Source organism: Astatotilapia calliptera, chromosome 8, assembly GCF_964374335.1.
Source record: "Astatotilapia calliptera chromosome 8, fAstCal68.1, whole genome shotgun sequence".
In the NCBI taxonomy this organism is placed as follows: domain Eukaryota; kingdom Metazoa; phylum Chordata; class Actinopteri; order Cichliformes; family Cichlidae; genus Astatotilapia; species Astatotilapia calliptera.
Window position 1 is genome coordinate 15,887,628 of NC_137429.1, and position 24,890 is coordinate 15,912,517.

The 24,890-nt window shown below is 41.4% G+C and overlaps 4 protein-coding genes across 8 annotated transcripts; all 4 read right to left on the reverse strand.

Moving 5' to 3' along the window:
• Positions 1-343: 343 nt before the first annotated feature.
• On the reverse strand, positions 344-5,995 carry pgap3 (post-GPI attachment to proteins phospholipase 3). The gene is made up of 8 exons (XM_026162999.2): positions 5,567-5,995; positions 4,328-4,425; positions 4,050-4,202; positions 3,210-3,272; positions 2,704-2,765; positions 2,369-2,505; positions 2,022-2,226; positions 344-1,889 (listed from the first exon to the last, which is right to left on the reverse strand). Exons 1-8 carry the CDS (start codon positions 5,856-5,858, stop codon positions 1,826-1,828), a joined length of 1,074 nt encoding a protein of 357 aa, XP_026018784.2. The 5' UTR covers positions 5,859-5,995; the 3' UTR covers positions 344-1,825.
• A 2,445-nt stretch (positions 5,996-8,440) lies between these two features.
• Positions 8,441-11,670, reverse strand: LOC113019349 (myosin regulatory light chain 2, skeletal muscle). Its single transcript, XM_026162998.2, has 6 exons — positions 11,506-11,670; positions 10,949-11,047; positions 9,861-10,041; positions 9,631-9,709; positions 9,497-9,545; positions 8,441-9,411 (listed from the first exon to the last, which is right to left on the reverse strand). Exons 1-6 carry the CDS (start codon positions 11,506-11,508, stop codon positions 9,310-9,312), a joined length of 513 nt encoding a protein of 170 aa, XP_026018783.1. The 5' UTR covers positions 11,509-11,670; the 3' UTR covers positions 8,441-9,309.
• Positions 11,671-13,896: 2,226 nt separating this feature from the next.
• On the reverse strand, positions 13,897-17,657 carry LOC113019348 (sesquipedalian-1-like). Of its 2 annotated transcripts, none has more exons than XM_026162995.2 (4): positions 17,390-17,657; positions 16,830-16,940; positions 16,257-16,560; positions 13,897-14,473 (listed from the first exon to the last, which is right to left on the reverse strand). In XM_026162995.2, exons 2-4 carry the CDS (start codon positions 16,908-16,910, stop codon positions 14,088-14,090), a joined length of 771 nt encoding a protein of 256 aa, XP_026018780.1. In that variant the 5' UTR covers positions 16,911-16,940; positions 17,390-17,657; the 3' UTR covers positions 13,897-14,087. The 2 variants fall into 2 exon arrangements, with proteins under 2 accessions (XP_026018780.1, XP_026018781.1); XM_026162996.2 differs by having other exon boundaries at positions 17,298-17,414.
• Positions 17,658-21,522: 3,865 nt separating this feature from the next.
• Positions 21,523-24,339, reverse strand: LOC113019346 (uncharacterized). 4 transcript variants are annotated; one of them, XM_026162990.2, is made up of 3 exons: positions 24,120-24,339; positions 23,288-23,499; positions 21,523-23,208 (listed from the first exon to the last, which is right to left on the reverse strand). In XM_026162990.2, exons 2-3 carry the CDS (start codon positions 23,496-23,498, stop codon positions 22,292-22,294), a joined length of 1,128 nt encoding a protein of 375 aa, XP_026018775.2. In that variant the 5' UTR covers position 23,499; positions 24,120-24,339; the 3' UTR covers positions 21,523-22,291. The 4 variants fall into 4 exon arrangements, with proteins under 4 accessions (XP_026018775.2, XP_026018777.2, XP_080161234.1 ...); XM_026162992.2 differs by lacking the exon at positions 24,120-24,339 and adding an exon at positions 23,842-23,949; XM_080305108.1 differs by lacking the exon at positions 24,120-24,339 and adding an exon at positions 23,709-23,733.
• Between the last annotated feature and the right edge of the window lie 551 nt (positions 24,340-24,890).

Below are 24,890 nucleotides of genomic sequence, written 5' to 3' on the forward strand. Positions count from 1 at the left end.
AAAACACAATTTTCTCATCTGTGGACAAAGGGACTTTGGTAGAAAAGCAAAGATTTTGTGTTAAAAGTGCTCAAGGGGCTGACAGATCTTGCATTACTGAGAATATAAACCATTTTGCTGCAATGATTAACACTATGCATTATATATAGATTGTTCTATTCATAACTGTTCAGTGTCTCTGTCGTGATTTCAGGAATCTTTTTCCCACCCAAACCTCTCTGTGCATTTTGTCCTCTTGTCTTCCCCCACCCCCATCGCAGGCTGTCAGCGAAGCTAAATATACCCGTCTTCTCACACGCATTCATGCAGCAATCCTTCAACATATATGCGCTCACACATCAGCGTGATCTAGCTCGCTCACACTCTGTGATCCAGTTTATGATGCTAAAAAACGACAACAACAATAACAAAAAAAAACCACAATACAATGTCCTGTCAAGGCAACATGTACACACATACTGGTCATTGTTCACATTCTCACACAGCAGTACAAAGGCATGGGCGCAGTTTCACACACAAGCACAGTAAGTGCACGCACACCCCCGTGTAAAGTGCACGCATGGAAGGGACGCTCTGAAGGACGAAGATGTACATGGAATGAATTCGAAGCTTAACATGCTCAGTGATACCCAAGTTATAACGCAGTGTGTAAGGCCGATTTGTGGATGGAGGAGGTTTAAAATACTGCAGAAAGAAATGCAACCAAGTCAAAATTAATGGGTGTACAACAACTCATTCACTCACACACACTCGCACATTAACTAAGCCCTGAATAAGACACTTTATGCTGGAAAAAATGAGAACAAAAAACAGAAAAAGCAAAAACATACAGCTTCTTGTTGCATTGCTCATTTTTCCTAACTCAATCATTCCTCACACTAAAAGGCAATCCAGGTGAATAAAACTAAAAACACTTACGATACTTAAAATAAAAAAATAAAAAATCACCAAAATGTAAAAGAAAAAAAGAAAAATCAAGCAACCAAAGTGAGCAAAACTGCCAATAAACTGAAGCACAAATTGGTCAACATCAGAATTTTTAAAAAAGACGTAAAGGCAGGTGATTAAAACAAAAATAAAAGTCTGAGTGACAATGAAGGACAACAAACAAAAGCACAGTGGAAACAAGAGAGGCACAAAAATAAAGGTGTGAGGGGGGAGGGAGAAAGACACAGTCAGCTAGAATGGCCTCCAACATCCCCCCCCCTCCCCCGCTTCTCTCACTCTGGAACAATCAGCTGCCGGCCCCCCTTCACCGGGGGGGCACCTCGCTTGTGTCTGCCAGTCCACTTTTGGCACACACGGAACCCAACACATGTTGCTCCGCCACGCCGAGAGGCCCGACCAATGATAGGGTGCCATCTATTGTCAGCGCATCGAACTGCTGTTTGGATGTCCAAAGACGCTGGTGAGTGTCAAAATTATGGGATTGGGAACTTGCACAACTACGCAAAAACCCGAGGAGCGTTTTGAGTGAAGAGTTGGGTCTGCTCTGGGTCGAAATAAATACTTTTTTCCTTCATCCTGTCGTGCGCTTAAGAATGACGGTGAAAGAAAGGTAACACGCATCATCATTACAAGGCAAAGTGGAGTGAGCGTCACATTGTGTGGTTGGTTTTTTTTGTTTTGTTTTTTTTAAATGAGAATTTACCCCAAATAAATACAAGAAAATAAAAAAATGTAAACAAAGTCTGCGTTGATGAACGTTGTGGAGATATCATGCATGTCATCTGGGAGGCTGAGCTACTTCAGTGTTCGGGTGTCCCGCTGCCCTGACTGGAAAGGTGCGAAGGTGTAGGCAAGGTGAAGAGGCGAAGAGCTCCTCCTACTCGACTTTTACACCCAACTTCTCTGTGTTTAGTAAGTAGAGGCTGTCGTCTATGAGGAAACTGGAGGAAGAACAAAGTATCGATTATTCACCATAAGGTAGTTGCATCTCAGTCCCCTAACATTTCTCTCAGTATTAGTGCCAAAACACTTATTTTCTCTGCAATTCCATCTCTCGCATATTTTTTACAAACCTGTAGAAAAGGAAATGCACTGGGATGGTGCTGAGGTGCCAAACAGCGTGGGCGTCTAAGACCCAAAGCAGTGGGGGAAAGTCCAGAAGCTCCAACAGGGCCAGACCGTGGAGCAGCACCACCACCAGGCCACACTTCCACCAGTACGGCAGGGTCCGCCGGTTCTGCCAGCACCAACAGAGCCACCACAAGAGGTTTACCATGCCTTTAAAGCCCAAAAAAGATGAGCAGAGAGCATTAAATCACAGATATCTGAAAGAGCTGATGCCTGAAGGACAGCAAGGAATGAATTCCTCACATATCAACCATATACAGGCTTATAGGTTACTTGTGGAAATGGACTCTACCGATTGTGGCGTTTGCAGCCATGTTGTAGCCGTAGTCAAAACTGACAAAGGTCAAGTAGGACACGTGTGAGGTAAAGACCAAAATGAGCAGGACTCCAACCATGCTGGACACACCGGGTCGCTTTAGGCCCAACGTTCTGGCAAAGAGAGGAAGGAAGGCAAGTAACGTGAGCATATTCAGAGAAGTAAGACAAAGAGTTATAACGACCACACTTGACAAATATTCTCTCTCGTTTTTAATCCAACTTTATCCTAGAAGATATTTGAACCAGGATTAATGATTACCATCTAGAATGTGGTTTCGGATGCTAGTTGGGTGTGGAAGGTTTGCTTACCTGACGCAGCACAGGTAGATTGAGTAAAGAATGACTGCTGTTGCACAGAAATAGTCCATTTTCTATAAGAAAAACATACAAAATCTTAACTTAAGATCAACCAGTGCTTGTTTACAGAAACTACACCACGCACAGCTCGAAGGTTGATCAGTAATGGCATTAGGATGTTGCTCATTTGCTAAGCTCATTAACCAATCAAAGAGCAGAATGCTCATCTCAACAGGTGGTCTGGCAAGTGGAAATGTACATTAGCAGTTTTCCTCTCTCGGTGTACATTAAAGTAAAGCTTTTATTTATTATTATTAAAACTAGATCATGTGACTGCATGTAAAACTGTAAAACACTGTTTAAACAGTGTTTCTGGCAGAAAACAAGCTGACTGAACACAAGTAAATGGAACAAAACGGGATTCAAAGGTGGGAGATCCCCAGTAGGACACACACAAATCAACTCTTTTTTCTTTTCTTTTTAAGGTAATAAGTTACTAGAGGTTTAAAAGCCCTTACCTCAGTGAGATAGGTGTCCCGCGTGTGAAACACTGTGGACCAGAACCAGGCATTGAGAGATACCTGAAAACACCCCACAAAGATTTAAATATTAAAGTCTGAATAACTCATTGTTTGGATAATTTCTGCATCAGACATAGAAGTTTTTGATAGAATGCATTTTTTGTTTATCATTTTAAAAAACACAGCCTATTAAACGCAACCTATTGGCCAGGTAATCTAGAAGCGCTTTCTATTAAGTTAGTAACTATTTCTTGAGGTATAACGCTGGGCAGTTAATAAATAACGGGTCAAGCAGATGGGCTACAGTAGCACAAGACCACACCGGCTGCCACTCCTGTCAGCTGAAAACAGGAAACTGAGGCTACGATTTATAGAAGAAGATTTAATATAAGATTGAAAACTTTTGTCCTTTCTGATGAGTCTCCACTTCTGCTTCAACATTCAGATGGTAGGGTCACAATTTGGCATAAACATGTCCATGTCCATCCCTTTATGGCTACAGTGTACCATCATCTCATAGCTGCTTCCAGCAAGATAGTGCAACATATCTCAAAGTTCAAATCCTCTCAAATGGCCTTCACAGTTACTACATTTCAATCCAGTAGAGCACCTTTGTGATGTACTGTGATGGGAGACTCAGATCAGGGATTCCAGCCACAAAATAAAATCAGTCTATCCAATCAGTGTACAGACACAGCCAGCATATAGACAACTTTGTCCTTTAGGTGATCAAGCATAACAAAGATAACTGACTTTTTGCCCTTTTGAAGTACAATAAACACAAACACACACTTTTTTAATGTTCTCCATCACATCCGGATACAGAAATCAACTCACCAGGGAGAAGGCGTTGATGGTGTGGTACATGGGGCTCTGTCGTGGCACCGTGCTCCGATAGCGCAGTAGCATGAGAAGGCAAGCCAGGCCATTCAGCAGAGAGGCCAACGCGGATGCCGGCTCCTCAAAACACAAGAAGCGTGCAAACGGCCACTGTAGGGGAAAAAAATAATTCGTCCATAATTTCAGATTTGACTGAAATCAATGAAATCTCACAGAATACATAAAAGTGGACAGCATATCCTTTATTGATCAACCTTGGGTAGGTAGTAACAAACCTTGCCGTGGAACTGTGGGACCCTGTACCCCTCAGCCTGGTAAAGGCCGACTGTGGTCCACATGCACTGATAGCGGCAGTCATCACGGCATGTCCAACCTGAACAAAGAGAGGAGCAGAGTGCAAGCACGTCAGAGCTGCAAATTTTGGTATTGATCGGATACAACTAAATACAGGGCCAGCATTGTTGACACCAATAACGATATCTGAATCATTATTAATTTGCAAACTCTGAACATAGTTTAATGACCATTAAATCGCTGTAATTTTTTTTTAAATTTCTACAAAAATTAGTTAACACAATTCAAATAAACTCAACTTTACTTGTAGCACCCAGTCACGACAACAGTTGAATTAAGGTGCTTTATATTGCAAGGTAAACGCCCTACAATAATACAGAGAAAACCCCAACAATCAACCTTATGAGCACTTTGGTGACATTGGGAAGGAAAAACTCCCTTTTAACAGGAAGAAACCTCCAGCAGACACAACAAAAGACATCTTTCAGATTTTCATGTAATTTGAAACCAGGTGTTTTGGAAACCTGGAATGCAAATGTGCCTGTCTCTACAGCACGTTGGGTCAGAGTCTGTTGTTTAAATGTGCTATAGGCTATAAGTCAAATAGACGTGCCAGACAACACAACAAGATTCACACGTTTTTTGTTTGGTTTATTTATAGCCCATACTTGAGGTGTATTTTGTCAATAAAATAAGCATGGAAGCGGTTTCAATTCTTGTATAGCAGTGAATAAACTTAAATACACAAGCAACTACAAAAGGCATTCCCTGGATATTTTATACAACTTTAAGCATAGAGGTAAAAGAAAACAATTAATTAAATATTTAAAGGGGTTGCCTTTTGGCTAACTAGTTGTGTAGACACAGCACAGAAAAGATAATAATGGCAGAAGGGTGGGGTGACAATAGAGCTGTTGGGAGAGCTTGACCAGCCTGAAAATCTGGTTTTTAGTGTTGAAGGCCATGAAACAAGGTCACAGTTTTCTTTTTAAAGGCATGTGAAGACTAAAAGTCACACATGTAGGCATCAGTACAAAGCACCTGCATGCACGAGTGAATATAATGAATGTAAACAGCAAATGAATGGGGGTCAGTTAGCAAATGTTGCTATACAGATATATGCATGTACAAGTTGCCACAATATTGATAAGCACTGATGGAAAAATCTATTGCTAGCAAGGTAAGTTAGCTTAACTTACCTGCCGACAAGAGCAACTCACCTGTCAGCGCCATGTACTGCGGCTGGGCAGACAGGAAGCCGTTTAGCCGAGCTCCGGTGCAGTTTGCGCGGATACACTGCTTCACACAGTCTCGGTAAACCGGCTCCTTGTCGCCTTGAGAGGATTGCACAGTGGTCACCGACATCAGGAGCAAGAGGACGGTGACCACAGCGGGGAGTGTGACAGATGTGCCGCGGAGTGAAACCACAGAGGCCATGGCGGTTCTTCTGGGCCCTTCAGGATTCACGAAGGCACGAACGGACGACAGCGGCGTGAAGCCTACAGCGCGCATCACCACGGGGCCATCCCCAGTTTGTGCGGACAAACCAGGCCTGAAATGTGTTACAGTACCGCTGATGGACCGGGAAATGCCCACTCTTCCTCTGCTCCCCTGAGCTCAGCCAAGTTTCAAACTCGAACAGCGTTTCCTGTCGACATTTCAAAATTAAAACAACTTTCCCGGAAGCGTATTTACTCAAGTTGTAGTAGCCTATATCATACAGGTCTCAGCTAGTATAACTTACCAAAATTCTTCTCATAAACATAATTTCTACGTCGTAATACGGCTTATTTGATAAATTCTGGCTACTATCTTAAGATTGGTTGCTTTTATTTTGAAGGAGGTAAGTTTTGTCGCAAAAACCTTTACATCCTGATTCAGTCCGCAACGTCACCAGGTCACGTGACCCATTGATCTTTTGATTTTTAAATAATAATATTAATGTAATATAATAATAATGTAAAGTATAATATATAAAATTGTTATGATAATAATAATATGCAATGCCTCAATAAAATTTATTTTATTGCATATAATACTAACCATTTGTTACCATTTGTTTTTCAATTTTTAGTTTTATAATTTCTCTAATTCATTTTTTCTTCCTGTCCTTTGTACTGCTGCTGTAACAAATGAATTTCTCCAATGATGGATTAAATAACGTTTATGTATAATAGTTTATTATTATTATTATTATTATTATTATTATTATTATTATTATTATTATTATTATTATTATTATTATTATCATAACAACAATAATAGTAATATCAGAAACTGCACCAGATTTGTCTGGGATTCATTCATGACAGGAATTCATTAATATATTTAGATTTTATTTTTTGCAAAAGTTTTTTTCCTTTCCTGGAAACGAAAATGGGAATTACATTTTTCAGTCTAAATGAGGTATTACACTGCAGGCAGGCCAGTTTAGCATCCAGACTCTTTCCCTTCAGAGGTGTGTTGTTGGAATCATTGCAGAGTGTTTTGCTGACAGTAAAAAGAAATCATCTTAATGGTTTTATATAGCTTTCCAAAACATATGTATCATTCAGCTTTAATGGTCCCTTCACAGATATATAGCTTGTCTGTTGCACGTGCACTGATCCAGATGTGCGCCAATAACAAACCAGTTTGGTGAGATCCACTTTTTCCACTTTTCACTGACTCTGTCGTAAAGAGCTCATGGCTGAGAAGATGATGCCATTTCTCAACAATGTTTAAATACTTCCATTTCTTTTTTTTCATGATTGAGTTTTATTTTGCAGTGCAGTGTCAAACTGTGCTCACTGACAGTGACAGCAGATTTTCTTTTTCACAACCGATTGCCATGGTTTTCACTAGGAAATCACATCTGCTGCTTGCCACAGCATTTTGTTTTGTTTTTTGGTCTTATCTCCAAACATTTTGAATCTTCTGATAATATAAATAACTGTAGATGGTGTCTTCATGCATGCTCAATCAACCAGATTAGTGAATCCCAAAAGGTTGATTCTGTTCATCTGAACGTAGCGTCGTCAGTGGGAGAAACGTTTCGTAACTCATCCAAGTGACTTCTTCAGTCTCAGCTGAGACTGCAACTGACGGAAGAAGTCACTTGGATGAGTTACGAAACGTTTCTCCCACTGACGACGCTACGTTCAGATGAACAGAATCAACCTTTTGGGAACTGTAGATAGTCTTCTTCTACTATCATTTTTCCCTTTAGGTGTCTCCATGGATCATCTGCCGCCATCTCACCCTAAAGCTAGCATCCTCTTAAGACACCCCAACCCTCTGTATGTCTTTTTATTGGAACCTTCTCAATAGATCTCCCTTTTTTCCTCCTGGCTGGCAGCGTCATATTCACTATCCTTTATCCAATATATGACACACAATATGTCTGCCTTTATTCTCTCTATCATATCAGCCAGCTCTCTCCCTTTCTCCTAATTCCTACATTTAAAGTCCCTACTCACCATCTCCACACTCCTGCCTCTCCTTCTCCCCCTGCTGCCTCCTAACACCTTCACTCTGTTGTCTTCCTTTGTCTTTGGCCATCAGTGGCTCCATTTCCACTGGCACCCCACTGGCCAACAGCACCAGAGGTGGTTGTTAATAACCTGGACCCCAACCGATCCGGCGTCTAAATCTTGTTCTTTTTGATCTGGTTGGGGGTGGGGGTTCAAAATTCCCAAATTCTTTGCAATTCTGTCTCAAGAAAAACGATTCAAAATTCTGGAACTTTCTGTATAATATTTTAAATTTAATATGTGAGTTTAAATCATTTGAAAATCTGATTTTGTCGCTATTTTATCCAACAACTTTTGGTTTTACTACTCACAGGGTGTCACATTTATTGGAATCAAGGATTGAAGTAGATTCAAAGGTAGACTACAGTTCTTCTGCTTACTATGTTGGTTTGTACCTTTACCCTGAAAGTGTGGCACCCACCCCTGATTTGGGATCATAGATTTATATTGAGAAATGGGATGATGGATAAAGTTCCCACTGATAATGCTTCACCATATGCATAATACAGTCAGTCGGTGCTCCACAGTCACCCCGCAGTCCTTTCACCCGCGCTCCCACTTAAACCAAGAGACACAGTGTGGTACGAAAGATAGTGGATTTTATTTGTACTTCTTTATTTGTTACAGTGGAGACACAGACACAGTCACAGCAGCAGGAGTGGAAACAGCAGTGAGGGTGAGGTGGGGGGAAAGAAAAATCAAAAACAAAGCTGTTTTGCTTTTGTTTAGCTTTTTTATGCCCAACCACCGTCTTTCACCATCTCTTTCTCTATTTACAAGACTTTTAAAATCGTGCTTTCCTCTTATTACTGTAACCTTTCCTTTCGTACCTGTGTTTAAAGAGTGACAAAATAAAAGAGAGGGGTAGGCAAACTATTATAGCGCAGTACTCCCACTCTTTTACTGTGCACTCCTGGCCAGTACAAACAGAAGGAGGGATCCATTAAACACTCTGTGCCCGGTTGAGACTAACAGACCGCCAGGGCCAGACTGCTCGCCTGTTTCAAGCAAGTGACTGTGCATGCACCACAGCACCCAAGAGACATTTTGACCAACCACACTGAACTGCATATGCATATATATGTAGGTATGATGCATGCACTGTTGGCCTCAACGCAGGAGGACAGAATGAGTCATGGGCGAGGAGGGGAGGGAAAAGATGGAGGAAGAAGAGGCAGGGACAGAGATAGAGAGAGCGTTTCGGTGTCACAAGATTATTTTTTATTGAAAATAATCCCATGTTCCCCTGTTGGTACTCACACACAAACACCCCCACAGCCTCCCGTCCTCTCACTGAACATCTCGATAGAGGAGACAAGTCTTTTCGTAAGAAGAAAGAGCCGACCCGGGCGCGAGTGTGTGCGAGGAGGATGAGGAGATTGGTGGAGAGGAGGAAGAATTAAGGGTCTGGACAAGTGTGGGTTTCAACAGAGGTAAGAGATGTCGAGGATTTATTCCTCCTTCTCCTCTCCGTGTGTGATGACGTAGCAGATGTTCTTGTAGTCAACGTTGCCAGCCACATCAGGGGGGAAGGCAGCCCAGAGGTTCTTCATCTGCAGATGAAGAGGAAATGAAGAAATGCGTTACAGCCTGGCAAAAAACAAGGGCCAAATCGCGCTGCAAGTCCGATGAGCTCACCTCCTCAGCGGTGAACCTGTCGCACTGGGTGGTCAAGAGCTCCTCGAGGCTGGAGAGGGAAAACGCAGGAAATTTAAGATTAAGATGAAAGATTACAGCAGGAAGAGATGGAAGATAAACGCAAATAAGCTTACAATTCCTTCTTGATGCTGCCAGTGCCCTCGGGGTCCAGGACCTTGAAAGCGCTCACGATGACGTCCTCAGGATCAGCACCTATGAAAACAAAGACATAGAAAAAAATAATAATTCAGAATTATGTTAATCACATAACATTAAGTGTTTAGATAAATAACAACCATCACCTTACAGCACCAAGTATTTCATGAAATAGAATACAAAGGACAACTGATATGTGCCAACACACCCTTCAGCTTCTCGCCGAACATTGTCAGGAACACGGTGAAGTTGATGGGGCCGCTGGCCTCCTTCACCATGGCCTCCAGCTCCTCATTCTTCACATTCAGCTGACCCATGCTGGCCAGCACGTCCCTGAGGTCGTCCTTGCTGATGATGCCATCTCTGTTCTGGTCGATGATTGTGAAAGCCTGGCACAGACCGGGAGATTAGTCAGAGATTAGATCAGAGTTCAGCCAAACTTCAGCTAAAATAACACTTAATTAAAACCAGTGAAAACTGAGATTCTCACATTTCTCACAAGTCCTTGTTATCCAGCTTGTTTTTCATGATTATTTGTGCGAGGCAATGTAAATGTGTAACTGTGGAGCAGTTAGCTCCTTCTCCTTCCACATAGGAGGGCGTATCACCCAATGAAACCAAAGATGGCATTGCAAACCTTTTGGGACTTGGCAGCTGGTCAGCCACTTGTCTTTCTAAGGTGTTAAAATGGCTTGGGAATGTGAGACAAGCCCTTTGCGACATTTAAGGAGAAGGTATTGATTGCAGCTGTCATCCTTTTGCCTTGTGACTAAATCTTATGACCATGTTACCAATGTTCTCTCTGCTTCTGAGGCCTCTTAAGGTCCTGCCAAGCTACTGTTGACATTGTATTGTCTTTCATTTAGATCTGTTACTGAAGAAAACCCCTACAAATGAATCCTGATTTCTATAATCTACTGATAACGACACTATTTACCTTGTTGATCACAGTGCTAAAACCCCCCAAATTCCTTCAGTTTCAACCCTGAGCTCCCCTTCCCCTGTGCACCAGCTGTTGGGCCACATTCCAGTGGAGTCACGGAGCAAGTGTCTCCGAGGAGAATTCCTAAGCTAGCATAGAGCAGAGGTAACTGCTGTCAACAGGAGAGCTGAAATTTACTGTCCTGCCGTGCTGATGAAGGCATTTTTTGCTGTTGTGCCGCTAAAGTGACGAGATCTATATCTTCTGACAGCTCTCTCACGTTACATTCAAGGTCACATGATAGAGTGCTCGGTTACATCACCACCTTAGAAGGTACTGATAGAAAGCTTGAGGTGTGATGAGGAAAAGGTTACCTCCTTGTACTCCTGGATCTGGCTCTGCTCGAACATGGAGAACACGTTGGAGGATCCACCCTCACCCTGCTGCTGCCTCCTCTTGGCTTTCTTGGGTGCCTGTGATATGATGTGAGGTGTAAGAAAAGCCATACATACATGACATGAACTAAAGAAGCAGATCCTGGTTAACTCTCAAAATCATCATATGAAGAAAAATCAATCAATCAAATTTCTTCCTGATAAATTAAGTTTGGATTGGCAGTTTTGCCAGTTGAATCTATCTTTGGGGTAATGACTGAATTTTTCCCCCTCTTAAAAAAAATTATAAACTTTGAAACAATCACCCAATTTAGAATCTATGTAATGTGTTGAGGACTACAATAATAAGGAATAGGTCCTCCCGAACTTTAGCTCAAGTCAGCAGATAACACTGACACTGGCACTCCTTCAAGTTCACTTCCTGGGATGTTGGTAGTCCAGATAGCAAATATCTTAATGATACGCCCATCTCATCATTTTAATGTAGACAACATCCTAAAGACTTTTTTTAAACCCTATGAAGTGGCCACACTCACCATCTCTCAAGTTTGTGAGGTTGTTGTTGGTCAAGAAGAGAAGCCTACACCAAGCCGATGTGACTGACATGTAGGTATTGAATGCCTGGGGTCTTATATACTAGCCCATAGGGGGCTAACTTTAGCCACACCATCAGGTTTGGCAGGAAAATAGAGCTGGGGTATAGTAAGAAAAAGAGGGAGGAGCGAGGAGGTGGCTGGGGGGATCGGTTTACTGATGATCCAAAATAGGCCGCAGAAGTCTTGGAATGAGGTGAATTCAATGCCAACAGTGACTTTGGTGTCATGTGCGGACTAATATGGACAGACGGGACATGGTAAAGGACAACTGAAACGTCCCCATTTTACTTACTGAGTCTTTGTCGTGGCTATTTCTGTCAACTTTATATATCTATTGTGAGACTTCAAAGCCCAGTGCGTGATGGCAAAGTGTCGCTGCTTTACTGCTTTAATACAGACACAGATGGGACAGTTACCCCGCAATCAGCACGGCCCGCTGCCTTCTATTAATTAATACTCCAGTGCTGCTCAATATCTCAGCTAACATTTCCTGAAGTCATCACCTGTCTAAATGATAGGTTTGATCTGAGGTTTGTGGCCATGGCCAGATCATTAGTGGCCATCAGGGTGTATAAACAGTTGTGAAACCTGAAAACAGTTGGCTGACGGACATTGGTCCAGGTCCAGCAATGACACACGACCACTGGGTCTCTGGAAAAAGTGACCGTGCATCAGTGAGAAATCCAAACAGTCCTTTTAATACTGCCTCAAGTAGCTGGAAATGCTCAGTGGAAAGAATAACATTGAAAGTGTGACTGGGAGGGGAACAAAATAGATCATAGAGGCCACCTTTACAGGGACTAAAGACAAAACAGGTGCTCACACCCAGGATAGTGAATCATTTTCTGTTTTACTGATTCAAGTGTAAGAAAGAAAAAAAAGAAACAGGCAAAATGATGATTGGACTAAATGACCAGCTTTACCGCCACGGGTGCACTAATTTGGGTTCCTCCTCGAGGTTCCCAGTATAGTTGCTTTAGGATAGGAGGACAGTGACCCACCCACTAAACCCCATATATGAGTATCATTGGCTGGCCATCAATCACACAACTGTACAGCTTAGGTATGTATGTATTGGTATCCCACGCTGGCGTGAAGCGATCCAGAGTCTTAGCTGGCTCGTGGACGTAGCGTTTCACGTGGCAAAATATGACCTAAATTATCTGCAATGTTTTGTAATGATGGAAAACGAAGCGCCCGATTGGCAAGGAGGAGGCAAAAAATGTGTTGTATGGTATGTGAAGCCGATAAGCAGCCAGCTCAGCTGTAGGCTCGAAGGTTGAAAAAAGAAGCGATGCAGACACAGAAGGAGAAAGACCGAGCAAAGACCACGAAGACAAGACAGCTGTACAGACTGAAATAGCCCTGCTGCCCTCCTGCCATTCTGTTTCTCAGCCATTTCGACCCCCTTCTAAAATTTAGCGGACTTCACCCTTCTTGGCCTATGTTGCCCCCCAGCCAACTGTCAGTCCTTTTTTACCCTGTCACTGGTAAAATTGTTTAAATCTGTGAGGCAAAATGGACTCATTAGGTCATCAATAATAATAGAGCCCAAAGGGAAATGTTTCCTCGATCGGACAATTCCTGATTTAAAATGGAAATGTGGCCAACTTTCAGCTACAGATTAACTCAGGCCTTTTTAATGGCTGGCAGATTTATTTCTTATAAACACGCCAGGTATTATCAGCTCTGAAGTAATGAAGCTGTTATTAATAAGCAAATTTTATATCACCGTTTCACAGTTTCTTTCATTCTCTGTCCTCGGTGAAATTTGTTCGGGCATGTTAAGACAGACGTGTCAAACATAAGGCCTGCCAAAGACTCAAATCCAGCCCACTGGAAAGCTTTGTGCGAAGGAAAAACTCTGTTTTTACAATGTGTTCACAGTAAAAAAAAATCAACAAAAGAAATTTACATTTTCTGTGAATTAACAGAAAATTTCAGTCTAGTTTTGAGCTACCAGGATCCTTTCTGTAATTGAACACATTTATTTCTTACAGTTTAATCCCAAAGAGTCGTGCGGACACATTTCTTTCATTTGCCACAGCAGCATTTCTTTAGTAAATGTGTAGTTAAACATTAAAGGACAGAAAGAACAGTTTTACTGATCCAGCCTCCTTAAAATCAAAATGTGGTGTATGTGGCCCACAGTGTAACACAGGCTTGACATCCATGTCTTAAGAGGAAGGTTTTCACCTGAACTGGTTAGCCATAGTATGTCCAGTATAGAGACAGTAGACTAGCTGGAGCAGATGGAGGTCATATTTCAGGTGTGTGACTTTATAAAAATGCCAACTTAGGAAATAACATCATTGCAGTGACAAACAAAGGTTAATAAAACAGATGATCATAGATCATTTATTGACTAATCTATGAAAAAGTAAAAAAGAAACAGCATGTTTCTGGAAGAAAACAAATATAACTATGTCAACTATATATTACCGACACATTTCTAATCCAGTGCACGTATGCATGATAAAGCTTCTCTATAAGTTAAGGGTTAGAAACAAAGCCAACTTTTATCATTCAAAATCTATCAAGTTTTCTTCCTGAACATTCGCACCGCCGTGTCCTTTCTTTGACCACATGACAATCAGTTCCTTTACTTCCTTTCCATAATCTTCATGCAGCTGGTTAAAGTCGTACTCCCCAATCGTCTGAAATGGATCAAACATAGGCACCGCGTTGGCATTCTTCTTCGATCGCAGTTTGGGTGATTTCTTACTGGCCGTCTTGGATGAAATGGTAAGAGCTTGTAGGTTTGGACAGGAATTCGGGCTGGGTGCTGTTCCCAGCGCAGATGAGGTGCAGGTGTTTGAGGTCACAAAGACGGCAGCAGGCTGGATGGCGCTGAAATTTGGCATGACAAAAGGTTTGCTTGGTTTACTGGAGAGTGCACCAACTGCATCTGAAGAAAAAAAACAGTGAAATATAGAAATTAAGGAGCTGAATGCACATGAAGAGAAAGACAAAATCTGCTCATGCTGCATGTGTACGGCAGAGCTCCATCCACTTGCTCAATGACGCTTTAATCTAACCTTTAACTCTACAATCAGTGGGTGATCTATTCCGGCTGTGGGCTCTGGAATACTGAGAATCTCTTACTGATCACTACATGCTCAGAAAATGTACACAAATAAAGAACTGTGTCGTACATGCTAAGCAAACAGGTGCTAATCCAAGTTTTTTCTGTCAGTTTTTCTACATGATAAAAGAAATGCTGCTTTAGGCTCAAACTGTAAGAAATAAATATGTAAAATTAGCTCTGACTGTGTTGTAATTATAAAATGGAAATTTGGGGGAAATAACAGAATGTCTTTTTTTTCTTTTTACTGTGAACCTGCTGTAAAAACCATTAATGTCTATAGCATACAATAAAAAAACCAAAAAAACAACAACCAAGAAATCCATGTTGTTTCATTGTTTATCTGTTTCTTTATTGACAGTAGTGTTACAGGAATGACCGTGGGGGAGGTATTTATCACTTGGAAAAGCTGTAAACTTAAAAAAAAAAAAATACAGTTAAAAGTTTAACATTTAAAGTTGTCCTTCACATTTTCCAAAGCTCTATAGTGGGCCAGGTAGGAGTCTTTGGCTGGCCGATTCTGGCCCCTGAGCCTTATGTTTGTTTAACACCCCTGAACTAAAGCTTTAGTTTTTTGTTTTTGTAAAACCTCTTTAATTGATCTTTGTGTCTAGTTTTAGTTTAGTTTTTATTAGTTTCAGTTTTAGTTTTAGTCTTTTTTTGATTATAGCTGTAAGAAGGGCGCGTGTCAGAGGTGGTGGTTGACTCAAAGTGTGTCACAGAATTCTATCACACAGAAACTCTGGATATTTCCTCTATATTTTCATTTTTATTCACAAAATCATTTCAGTTACTTATACTTCTTTTCAAAAATCTAGTTTTTATTTTAGTCCTGTACCTCTCTCTCTCTCTCACACACACACACACACACACACACACACACACACACACACTGATAAATGTATTTTGCCCGAGGATTCTTCAGTGTACAGACTAAAGGAGCTGGAGATCGAACCATCAACCTCCCAGTTGGACGCCCGCTCTAGCACCAAACATAAATCTAGTAGGCCTACGCTTTCTGTTTTACGAGAGCTTTATGCTCACACCTCATGGTCAGGACATCAGGTCCATAAACGGATTCAATGACTGATATTAACTTAATTACCACTTAAGTCAATTACTACTTAACAGGTGAAACTAACCGTCATTTTAGCCAGTTTTTAAGCAAAACGCCCCCAAATCTGTGAGAGCATTTCAACTTTGTTTTAATGAGACGTGTCTGTATATGACATGAGATCGATTTTGTGGTGGCTATGAGAAATTTATGACCGATCTTTAGAACAAAAGCAGAACGATCAATAACAAATATTAACAATAAAAACTTGGTTGAAATGAACTGTGCTCTCATTACTACTCTGTTAATAGATAAAACATCAGTAGTGATCATAATGATGCGACTGATGCTGCGAGATCATAATATGTGCGTGTACGTGTGTGTGTGCGCGTGCGTGCGTGCGTGTGTACAGTATGTACCACAGTGTACCAGGTGTCTGATGTAGACAGTGATGCAACGCCTCTCGCAGCTGCCCTCCAAAACAAAGGCTGCTCTCTTTAGCCCCCCCCTCTCCCCAGCAAAGATAAACCCGCTCCATCTTTCTGCCCTCACCTCTGTACTTCGACTCCATGTCCACTACAAGCAGGGCCAGGTAGCTGTGGCTGGCTGACAGCAGGGCTTTGATCCAGCTCTCCTGACTGGCCTGGTTCTCCGCGGCAAACTTGTACGTCCGCAGCCCCGGCTCGCTCCACACCAGCGAGAAGGCGAAGTTCTCCTCGGACTCGCACAGCTGGACGGTGCAGCCCTCCAGAACAATCACTCCGACCAGATCCCGGTCGGTCTGCCGGTCTTTGTAGAAGAGGAGGTTCCCCTTCAGCACGAACCAGCGCTTCTGATAGGAAGTCTTGATCTCACCCTGTGTGTGTGTGTGTGTGACAGTTGTGTTTTACTGACTGCTGTACAAACGCCTTGTGTACTCAATTTCTTACATAACTGATTTGAGGAAACAGGCAACCCAGTGGGAGGTGAAATGTCACAGAGATTTTGAAAGCTGAACTTAAAAACAGTTTTAAAAAAATCCCCTCTGAGTTTATTTACTTTAGATAACCTCACTACCCTTTCTGTTTGTTTTTCAAAACAATACGTTAATCAGGTTCCCTGTAAACCTGAGCCAGGGCGTCTTACCTTCTTGTACAGGTACCCTTCCTTATCCACAGGTGAGTTGCAAGATTCAAAATAGGTGAGGACTTTTTCATCAATCTTCATTTCAACATCTCAGTGTGCCCGGAGCAAAATCTGCCACGCACACACCACAGATCGAAAGAAAGAAAAAGAAAGACTTTATGTACTTCCTCATGTTATTGCTGTGACTATTTATAATTATGGAGAAGTTATGTTAACAATATTTTAATGACCCATTGTCGCCCAGCGGCCAAATAAGCGCCCTTTTTCCGCGTTTTAAACAAGGAAATGCATTCATATCTCGGCGTTCATACTCAACAATAAGAATGACTGCTTTCTTTTCTACAACAGAAACTTAAATACAGTCGCGTTTCGCTCGTATTCAGCCGAAAACACGGCGATCGCCATGAATAAGACGAGTTTTTTTTTTAAGTAAGGCGTTTACGCGCGCCTGTAGTAACACAAACTTACTCAACACCAGTCTCCGTTGGCAATACGCCTAAAAGTTGAGAAACGGAGAGGCCGATGAGTTTCTCATATCCACATGGTTCTTGTTTACTCACCTCTGTGAAATGGGAAAATGAAGCCGTTCCTCTGTGAGCGTCTGAGTCAATCAATCGCTTCCTGGTAAGGTGAGCGCAGCTACACGTAAACACTTTAAATAAATGGGCTGGTCCCCGGGTTTTATCACTTAGGCTAGAAACCCTGTCAGTTTACCCAAATCAGTTGTAAATGTGTCATACTTGTAAAATCGGCTCCTTTGATGCAGCTAAAAGCAATTCAAATGCTGAAGTTTGGCACTGCTGTTGTGTAATTCAGCGGTTTCGTCTTGCAGAGGGGCCCTCTTACAAAACCTGCATTGCTTCACGCTGTTTTTATTTAAAAGTACTTTAAAATTTCATACGAATGAGGATCAAAAATCGACCTTCTTGATTAATGAAAATGGTCTTCTTGATTGGTGAAAACCTGATAACATAAATGCACACAATGAACGATAAACAAAATTATAGTGTTGTGCAAAAGTCTCGAGCCACCCCTGATCCACAGTCAAAGCTCTTTTGTGGATGTTGGATGTTACATTCTCTGTGAAGGTGACCCCACACTGCTCCAGTAATAATGAGGTCCAGGCTCCGGGGAGGCCAATCCACTGTGTTTTTTCCATCCAGGTGCTTCTACTGTGTTGGCAGTGTGCTTGGATCATTGTCATGCTTAAAAGTGAAGCTGTTATCAAGCTGATATTTCCCACGTGAAATTTTATGGTGGATCAAATCTGATGGTAGTTTTCTGCTTCCATAATTCCATCATATGATTGTTGGGGGTTTCTCCATATTATTGTAGGGCCTTTACCTTACATTATAATGCAGCTTGAGGTAGCTGTTGTTGTGATTTGTGGAAATGCAGCTCCAGACATGACAGAGCCGCCACCGTGTTTCAGTGACTGTAAAGACTCACTGTTGTGTCTCCCTCCTGACCTTTAGCATTTTAATTCATCACTCCATAAATCCTCTTATGTAAGGAAAGCATTTTCAGATATTGTTTATCTTCTGTGGATAGTTTTGTAAGTCTGCTACTTCCTAATTTCTCCTCCACTTGTCCAGTTTAAGGACACACTGCACACCACACTGTTATGTCAGGGTTTTGGCTAATAGCTCTTTGGGAATGAGCCAGCTGGTACAAAAATGCAATTTTATGCCTGTTAAACTTTTATCTTTGATATTTTATGCCGTTAAAATATGACGTTTTTAGGCCACTAATAACTACAGACACAATTAAAAACGGATTTTTTGCTAAGTTGTCTGTTATGTGTAGTTCACCCCTTGAATTATGCACATTTTTACGCTTTATAGGTCAGTGTTAAGTGGCTTAACAAACAAAGGAAAACATTTCCTGTGAAAATGTCCAAATACAAAGACTGGACTGGAGTGAAAAAGCAGCGAATGTCCAAATAGAAACCTCCAGAAAGCCTGGAGAACTCTTACTCAAGACCATTTAAAAAATGACAAAAAGTCTGACTGCTTGGAAGCAAAACATAAAGAAACGAGAGGTGGTTCAAGACTTTTTTGCAGTACTGTTAACATAATGCATATTCTCTCGTGGCATTTGAATCTCACTTGTGCCAGCACCTGTGGTTTCTCAAACGCTTCTGAGTGAACCGCCGCTTCAGAAAACAATGTTGATGTGCAGATTGCTTTAGGTTATGTGGTCACTGTTGTTTTTAGCAGAAAAACCCTGCTGACACATGCTGTGCAAAAACTCAAGTGGGTGCAAATGTGATAATTACTTACACAATACACTTGTGGCTGCTGACCAGTCTGCTGAAGAACAGTTTGCTTAAAATGTCACTCACTGAGCCATCGGTAATGGTAATAAATTAGTTTATTGCCTTTGCTTCACAAACCAAGTTTAACTTGCAATACATATGTCCAACCATTAGAAAGCCTTTAATCAGTCTGGAAAGTCGGGTAGCTTTAATGACAATCATGCAATTCAGATTTTTAAAAGGTTTCTCTGACATTTACCGAAATGACGACACATTCTGCAGGTGACCGAAAGAGGTCAACTCGTCGAGTTAACCTCCTTTTCAAACCAACGTTTCACAGGAAACTGTTATAACGGAGTCAGACCTAGAAGACACATCAATATAGCATTTGTAATGCTGGTACCATAGGAGACAAAGAGGCTCCTGCACACCATCTAACTTGCAAGAACATATTTATTTCCTTTTTGTATAGCCAAAACTCTGTGTTTTAAACACTTTGCTGCTTCATTTCTTATTTAGATTATTTCTTACACGTTTCCATGGGTTACAGGCTGCAAAACCCTAAGATCCACTGAAGCAGTGCAGCATGAGCTAATGAATCACTTACTAATAAGTTACAAATTAATTTTCATTGTGAGTACCATTAGAGTTCCTCTCTCTTTGTGGGTACAGGCTGTCAGCTGATAGAGTAACTGTTTTTTGTGATTTTAACATGACCTATGAAGCGGTTATTTCAACACCTGGCCGGTATAAAGGCAATATGAAAGGTAGAATTTAAGCTAAACAGCATCATCAGCCTCGATCCACCTTGGTGGTTTTTAAACTTCTGAATTACATTTTTTTTTAAAAATCAAACTATGTTAAATTTCACTTAAATAAAGGTGAATTTCATCAGTGCAAAAGCATCAGCAAAGTAAATTTACCTGAGTTTTATATCATATATTTCACCTGGTTACCCATCTCCACCACTGCTTCACCTAATTTAAGTGGCCACGAATACCACAGCCTGCTCTACAGCAGCACAACACAGCACAGTACTGTACACTGGATGTAAACACTGCTAACATAGCAGTTTAGCCTGCACTGAACTGTGTAGTATTTTCATACCATTTACATAACACAAAATGATTCCAATTCAAGTTTCACAACTTGAAATAACCGTTCAGCTACAGCAAAACATCCTGCACAGATCTAGCTTCTGATAAAAAAACCAAAAACAGAACAAGAACCATTAACGTAACAATACATGTAAAACTTTACATTTCTAGCTTGTCAACTGTCGCTCTCTGAGTTTATAGCTTTTGAAAATAACCTCGTCATCCTCTTATTATTTTTCTCCATCTCTGAGTGATCTTATTACAGATTCACTTTTCTCTCTCTGAAAAATAGCAGCTGTATCTTTAGCTTGCATAGCCAAGCTGCACAGACAGTTTGTGTGTTTATTGCTGAGTTCTTTGAAATTACCTGCCACTTTAAACACAGTTACTCCATTTATGCTACAGTACTCTTCCTAAGTAAGTATCTCCATGGCATCAGCTGGAAGGACGCCAGACTGCAGCACATTCATTACTCATTAACCAAAGACGTGGGAATGAAACTTTAACCCCTGCATGTTTCCATGGCACAGAAGCACAATCACAAGCATTTCATCATCTTCTTCATAACTTCTGCAATTCTTTGTGGCATGCAGGATATCAGCTTTTGAGATCTGCATGATCAGAGCTCTCAAGCCGATCAAAGCTTTTGGGCTTCTGCTTGTCCACTCATGGACAAGTCTCAGTTGTTGTGTCCTTGGGCAAGACACTTCACCTACCGCCTACTGGTGATGGCCAGAGGGGCCGATGGTGCGATATGGCAGCCTCGCTTCTGTCAGTCTCCTCCAGGGCAGCTGTGGCTACAACTGTAGCTGCCTCCACCAGTGTGTGAACGTCAGACTGAATGAATAGAGGAACTGTAAAGCGCTTTGAGGGTCTCGAAAAGCGCTATATAAATGCAATCCATTATCATTATTATTATTATTTCTTTGACTATCCTACAAATGTCCTCCAAGCCCAACTTCTTCCCGTGATCCAAGAGCAATCTGGTGGCAATTTTCCAGCATGATGGAGCAAAGTCCATCAATAACAATCCCCTATGAGTAAGCACTTGGTGAGAGGAAAGACTTCCTTTTAGCAGGAAGAAACCGCCGGCAGAACCAGGTTCAGGGAGGGGTCATCTATTTGAATCTTATAAAATGCTTATTATTGTTCTTCATAATATCATAGAAACATGTAAAAAATGCAAATAATCGAATTTTTTCAAATGAAGCAGCAGTGTTTATGAAACATTTGGGCACAACCCAACTTTTAGAAGTCACATTCCCTCGGAGCTTCACAAGACATACATATAAACACATTTTTAGCATACATAAGTTCGATTAGATTTCACAGGCCATACAAATGTATCGCTGAAGATTTACAGACTCTAGTTTCTTTACAAGCTGTTTCAAATGTAGCTCCAATAAAATCTTAACATCTCTCGATCTAAATGAAAAGCTCACATTTATATATAAACCTGCATGCTTTTGTGCCTTTCTTTTTACATTTCTAGCTTTATTCATTACACAGGGTGTATCAAAAGGAATAATCTGTTGTCAAAGTGCTTTAACTGTTCAGTCGTTCACCTGTAATGACTGAAACACTGTTTCTTTAAAAATACAGCCTTTCCAAATTGGATGACTCTTTTGATACACCCTGTGTAAACCACACTGATGCCCGGTGTTTATTTATATGTCCTGTGTAGCACCTTGAGAATGTAATTAGCTGAAAGGTGACAGAAGCTTCCTGTTTAAGATCCTTCTCTTGAGCACTGACATATATATTCTTGCAAGTTACAACAATGCATGGAAGCCCATCTGCTGCCGTCTGTTATTACAATTTCAACACTCGGTTGAGTTGTGTCACCAAAGTAACACTGCACGGATATGATATACCAGATATATCAGATATAGAGAGTATGCATTTTTTTAAGACTTCCCCTATTTGGTTAAGAGGGTAAAAAACAGACGCCTGGCTTCTCCATGCTTAGCGTGACAAACAAAGGAGCCTTCCAACAGCTCCAGTTAGCAACAATTTAAATACACTGCAACTGTTTCTAAAACTAGGATCACAGGTCAAAAATCAACCTTTAAAAATCTCTAAAAAAGAAACAAAAAACTCTGCTGATTTTATTGATGTGCACTCGACTCAGTGCTGTAATCACTACCGCTGCTCTGCAACTGCAGCGTCTCTCCGATGTGGATCCTCTGGTGTCTTTTGAGGTTCTCCCCTCGACTGAAGCTCTTTCCACACTGGCTGCAGTAGTACGGCTTCTCACCCGTGTGGACCCTTTTGTGTTTTTTCAGGTCTCCCGCCTGACTGAAGCGCCTTCCACACTGGACGCAGCCGTACGGCTTCTCTCCTGTGTGGCAGCGCTGGTGGATTCTCAGGTTCCCCACCCTGCTGAACGTCTTTCCACAGACCACGCACAAGTGGAAGCCGTCTCTCCTGAGGTGCTCCATCCTGATCTGTCTGCCGTCCAAACCGGCCCTGGTGTTCTTTGCTAATCCATGCCTCCTGTGTGCCATGTGATTTGAACGAACAAAAACGAGTCCATAAGGCTCGGCGCTAGCTTGCGGCCTGAGGGTCTCGGTAGAGGTGTGACGAGAGGAGTTGCAGCTTAAATCCATGCAGCCGGTGTACTGAGATTGAAGACATGGTTGTTGTGATGACATGCAGTCTGTGGGCTCTGATTCACTTTTGATAGCAGCCATGTTTAACCCAAACAGTGCGCTGGAGTAAGGGTCTGCGCCGGCGTCCCTGGTTTCAGACGGCATACGCTGCCCCTCTAAGTTGTGCGTTGCATCTGCCAGCTGTACTTTGTGGTGGTCTGTGGACATTTGCGCCAACTTGGACTCAGCTTGTGTCTGAATACCGCTGTGGCTCTCTTTTTCTTTAGTCTCCTGCTTCAAGCCATAGTTGAGCTGGTTGCTGTTTTGCTCTGCGAGAGCAATAACATCCGAGTCATGCTTCTGAATGATGCGCCGATCCTGCTTTGCTGTTGTGTCGCACTCCTCTGCTGATGGCCCACTTGTAGTCAGGACAGCTGTGAAATTTGCAATCATGAATAAGAGACCTTAAGCAGAACAAAAATGTTACATTATCTGTAATAATAAATTCCTCACAAAAATTATATGTGTTCTCATGGGTGCTTTCTTTTGGTATCTTGTCCTGGAGCTCCTGCAGTCTCCTCTTCAGACTCTCGTTCTCTCTCTGTGTCCTGGCTGTTTTCTCCTGGTACTCTGACACCGTCTCCTTCACCACCTCCAGAACCTCCTGCACGGCTTCGGTCAGGAGTCTGGCCACCCGGGCGTTCAAACGCTCAAGTTTAGACATCCTGAAATGAAACACCACTTATGAGAACACATCTGTTTTTATATATTCATTAAGGAGAAATGTATGATAAGCAATACCGTTGATGCTACCGCTAGGTGATTACACTCATCAACCACCTAGTTAGGTACACCTGCTTAACTGCTCATTGTGGGGAATATTTTTTTGACCTCCTTAATACCAACCAAGCATAATTTAAACACCACAGCCTACCCGGTAATAAAATCTATGCTATGAAGAATTAAGGCAGTTTTGAAGGCAAAAGGGGGTCCAACCCGGTGCAAACAAGGTGTACCTAATAAAGTGTCCAGTGATTGTATATGACAGCACTGATGGGTGCAGTTACCTGTTACTTCAAACAACGAATTAGAGCCACCTGTTCTTTCAGAAACCAGTGATTACCTGTCCTGTTATTAAACCGTCATGCAACGCAATCAAATGATTTCCTACTACACTTCCATTCAGCTACATTCACCTTATTTTGGTCCGAGATTTAAAACATTGTAAACAGGTAAAATGATGGTTACTCATCTTCTAGAACCTGAAATACGTGGCAGTGTTATCTTGTAACTGTTACTAATATCAGTTTTAGATACGAGAATATTTTTAAATCTCCAGGAGTACCTGTAAGCTAGTCCCGAAGTTAGCTTCGTATGTCAATGTTTTCCGTTTAAACATCCCAGAGGTCCAAACACTTGGTCATAAGGCTATCGTGTTAGCAAAAATATACATAAATAAATCAATTTTAATGACAAGTAATTTATCCTATCAAACTTGTAAAGATAATTTATTTAAAAAAAAAAACTGACAACATGTAACAAAGCAGATCCACGAACAGCAAAAACAATCTTTAACATCCGGAAGCAGAACTCTGATCACGTGTGCAGAGGGGTTGTTTTCAAAATAAAAGTCCGAGTGAAACGCTTCTGTCTTCTTCTTATCATACAATAAATTGTGATATTGTGAATTATTTTGTTATATTAGGCCATCCTGAACCCTTAATTTTTTGTGACATGACAGAGCCAATAAATAAAATATCACATATCTATATCTGAAGTCACAACAAAAGCATGAATACTGTCTCTGCACCTCAAGAATTATTACAAGAAGCCAAAATTAGGACCCTAATTGTAATCTACTCCTAACAGTGGCACATTATAAAGAGATCAAATTATTTTTTGAAGAGAACTGAGTTCATCCTATTGCTGAGGTCCTCCAAAACAGTCTCAGTTTCCCATCTGGGTCTTTGGTAACATTAATAACCCATACCTGCTAAAGAAATATGTTACAACATCACAGAGTAATCAAATTAAATAAGTAACCCTGAACTGAATAAGTAGAAGAGATCCCAATTGGTGGATATATTTTAGAAATGAGCTGTGGCTTCCAGTAGGT

Coding starts and splice junctions, on each gene's coding strand:
- LOC113019349 (XM_026162998.2), bottom strand. Junction 9,546..9,630: donor GGCAGCATCAAGAAGGAATT/GTAAGCTTATTT, acceptor TTCCCTCTCCAG/CCTCGAGGAGCTCTTGACCA. Junction 9,412..9,496: donor ACAGGTTCACCGCTGAGGAG/GTGAGCTCATCG, acceptor CTTCATCTGCAG/ATGAAGAACCTCTGGGCTGC.
- LOC113019346 (XM_026162990.2), bottom strand. CDS start 23,498: ATGTCTAAACTTGAGCGTTTGAACGCCCGGGTGGCCAGACTCCTGACC. Junction 23,209..23,287: donor TGAGAACACATATAATTTTT/GTGAGGAATTTA, acceptor CAAATTTCACAG/CTGTCCTGACTACAAGTGGG.
- LOC113019348 (XM_026162995.2), bottom strand. CDS start 16,910: ATGAAGATTGATGAAAAAGTCCTCACCTATTTTGAATCTTGCAACTCA. Junction 16,561..16,829: donor AAGGGTACCTGTACAAGAAG/GTAAGACGCCCT, acceptor ACACACACACAG/GGTGAGATCAAGACTTCCTA. Junction 14,474..16,256: donor CATGGAGTCGAAGTACAGAG/GTGAGGGCAGAA, acceptor TTTTTTCTTCAG/ATGCAGTTGGTGCACTCTCC.
- pgap3 (XM_026162999.2), bottom strand. CDS start 5,858: ATGCGCGCTGTAGGCTTCACGCCGCTGTCGTCCGTTCGTGCCTTCGTG. Junction 3,273..4,049: donor CCATCAACGCCTTCTCCCTG/GTGAGTTGATTT, acceptor GGGTGTTTTCAG/GTATCTCTCAATGCCTGGTT. Junction 2,766..3,209: donor GGGACACCTATCTCACTGAG/GTAAGGGCTTTT, acceptor TTTTTCTTATAG/AAAATGGACTATTTCTGTGC.